We start from the raw sequence: 2,025 nt of genomic DNA on the forward strand, positions 1-2,025 counted from the left end.
CTGAAACAGTCAACAACTTCGTGCTTCCATCATACACCATACAGAGTCAAAAAGGTTATTCCTCACTTTATTCTCTCATCCGAAATCGTGCACTCTGCTAACGAGTCAATAAACTGATTCCTTCAGTTTGTTCGAAGAAAGAATCGGGCCCCTAAATTAGGGAAAAAGAATTCAGTAAACAGAATTTTCTCAGATTTTGTTTAAGATAGTAAACAGATGGGCAAAGTACTAGGAACCAAAAAGAATAGACCAAAACTGTGCCAGTAATACATCAATAATTAAATTTGCCACCAAAATTGGTGCCCTCGCTCAAAAATGGACCATCCGTCTTAGGGATAGAAATACAGGACACTACCGTATAACTGTTTGACCTAACGTCTATCAACAACATCTAAGCAAACTTGGTCGCTTTCACTACTGAATTCCTTTATCGAGAGTAATGAAATTTGACAAATATGGAAGTGACACCAGGGAAGTCGAAAAAAGGGCGTCAGTTCCTACCCAAGATAGCTGAACAAGTTAATGGATGTATAAATTACAATCAGACAGATGTCTATAAGTCAAGACCAAACATGTCCATTATCAATCTTCTTCTGTTTCTTCTTTTTTCTCCTTTCTTCTTTTGGTTCCATCCTTGCTTCAGTGCGTTTTGAGTACTTCGAGCGTATCTCTAACACTTTAGCTTTTGCATCTTGAAATAGTGCATCTGACTTTGCAGCCATCAATTGCTGGTTCGATATGCAAATGAGTTTTAGTTATTTCCAAATGCAGAGAAATCAATATTATGTTACAGATTCATAAATGAACTACCTACCTTAAGATGATCCATTGCTGCCAAGTTGAAACCGAGAGTATCTTTGCATTCCTGTGACAACGCAAACATCAATTTACAAGGCAAAGCAGTGGCATACTCGAGTTCAAATTGCTGAAAAACAGAATTGGGATGCTAAGACGTGTGCATTGAATTTCCCCAGCTACAATTTCCAGGCAAGTAAAGCAGGTACAAATCATTACCCAGATTCTGGAATATAAATCTTATACAACAATAAACATAAAATTCAGATATTAGGAGCACTCGTAACATCAGAAGACAAATATGAAAATTTCCTTATTAAACTCAAATTGACTTCTTCAAGTGAGCCTTTTCCAAACAGAACACAGAGATATTTCAGTAGTAGTAATAAATTATAGAACATTCTTAGAACGAACAAAAAATTATCTACTTAAAAACTTAATTATCTATGAGAAAATTCTTTAAGCTTAATCAAATAAGCACATAATCCTAAAATTACCTTAACTCTAGCATGAAGAACATCTTTGAGTAAAGTTAAGACTGGTCTGGCAGCCACGGTAGAAACAAGCTGGTTGTGATGGATCTGCAATAACACTGTGGCAACTCGGCATACAAGCTCAACCTGCCACAACAGCAAAAAAAAATTGTAAATAATAAGATTACGAGTGAAAAGTCAGCCATACCATTTTGATAGAGAACATCAGAACACCATCTTTATGATCAGATAATACACAAGCATAATCATATTGAAATTTCAACTTTCAGGGGAAACCGGTGACATTTTGAGAATATCAATAACTACAAAATGGTCGAGCAGTTGAGGACCTACCACCTAAACCTAAAATCACAAGGATCAAAATCAATGCAGTCACCATATATTTAAGAAAATGCATGGAATGAACAATGTGTTACTGTTGATTGAATTGGTGAAAGTTTTCTACATTTTCCCAATTTCGGCATGATCATTATATCCATATATGTGTCTTGCGTCAATATCAATGCTTCCTAGATTTTAGAATTTGACCAAGTCTTCCTGTTTTGGAACGTTCTAGGGATCATACCTTTCCGAGTGATTTATCCTTGGATTCTCTGCATGTGAAGGTGTATATTTTAACACTCTTATTATTCTGAAGTTCAGAACCATAAACCCCCATCCCGAAGTAATTTTGCTATTTTACAAACAAGTAGTACTCCGCCAAATGCCCCTGCCCCTCTAAAACAAAAAGCTTAGG

The 2,025-nt window shown here is 36.0% G+C and overlaps 1 protein-coding gene across 1 annotated transcript in view; it reads right to left on the minus strand.

Annotated features, from left to right (window-relative positions):
- Positions 1-229: 229 nt before the first annotated feature.
- Positions 230-2,025, minus strand: part of LOC111396055 (WD repeat-containing protein 3) — an 8,104-nt gene continuing 6,308 nt past the window's right edge. The window contains exons 10-12 of the mRNA XM_023022324.1: positions 1,293-1,415; positions 815-865; positions 230-728 (exon numbers count right to left, since the gene is read on the minus strand). Of these exons, the coding sequence (XP_022878092.1) occupies positions 561-728; positions 815-865; positions 1,293-1,415 (342 nt within the window). The 3' untranslated portion in view covers positions 230-560. The remainder of the gene's footprint in view (positions 729-814; positions 866-1,292; positions 1,416-2,025) is intronic.

The sequence above is a fragment of the Olea europaea genome, chromosome 6, assembly GCF_002742605.1.
Source record: "Olea europaea var. sylvestris chromosome 6, O_europaea_v1, whole genome shotgun sequence".
NCBI classification, from domain to species: domain Eukaryota; kingdom Viridiplantae; phylum Streptophyta; class Magnoliopsida; order Lamiales; family Oleaceae; genus Olea; species Olea europaea.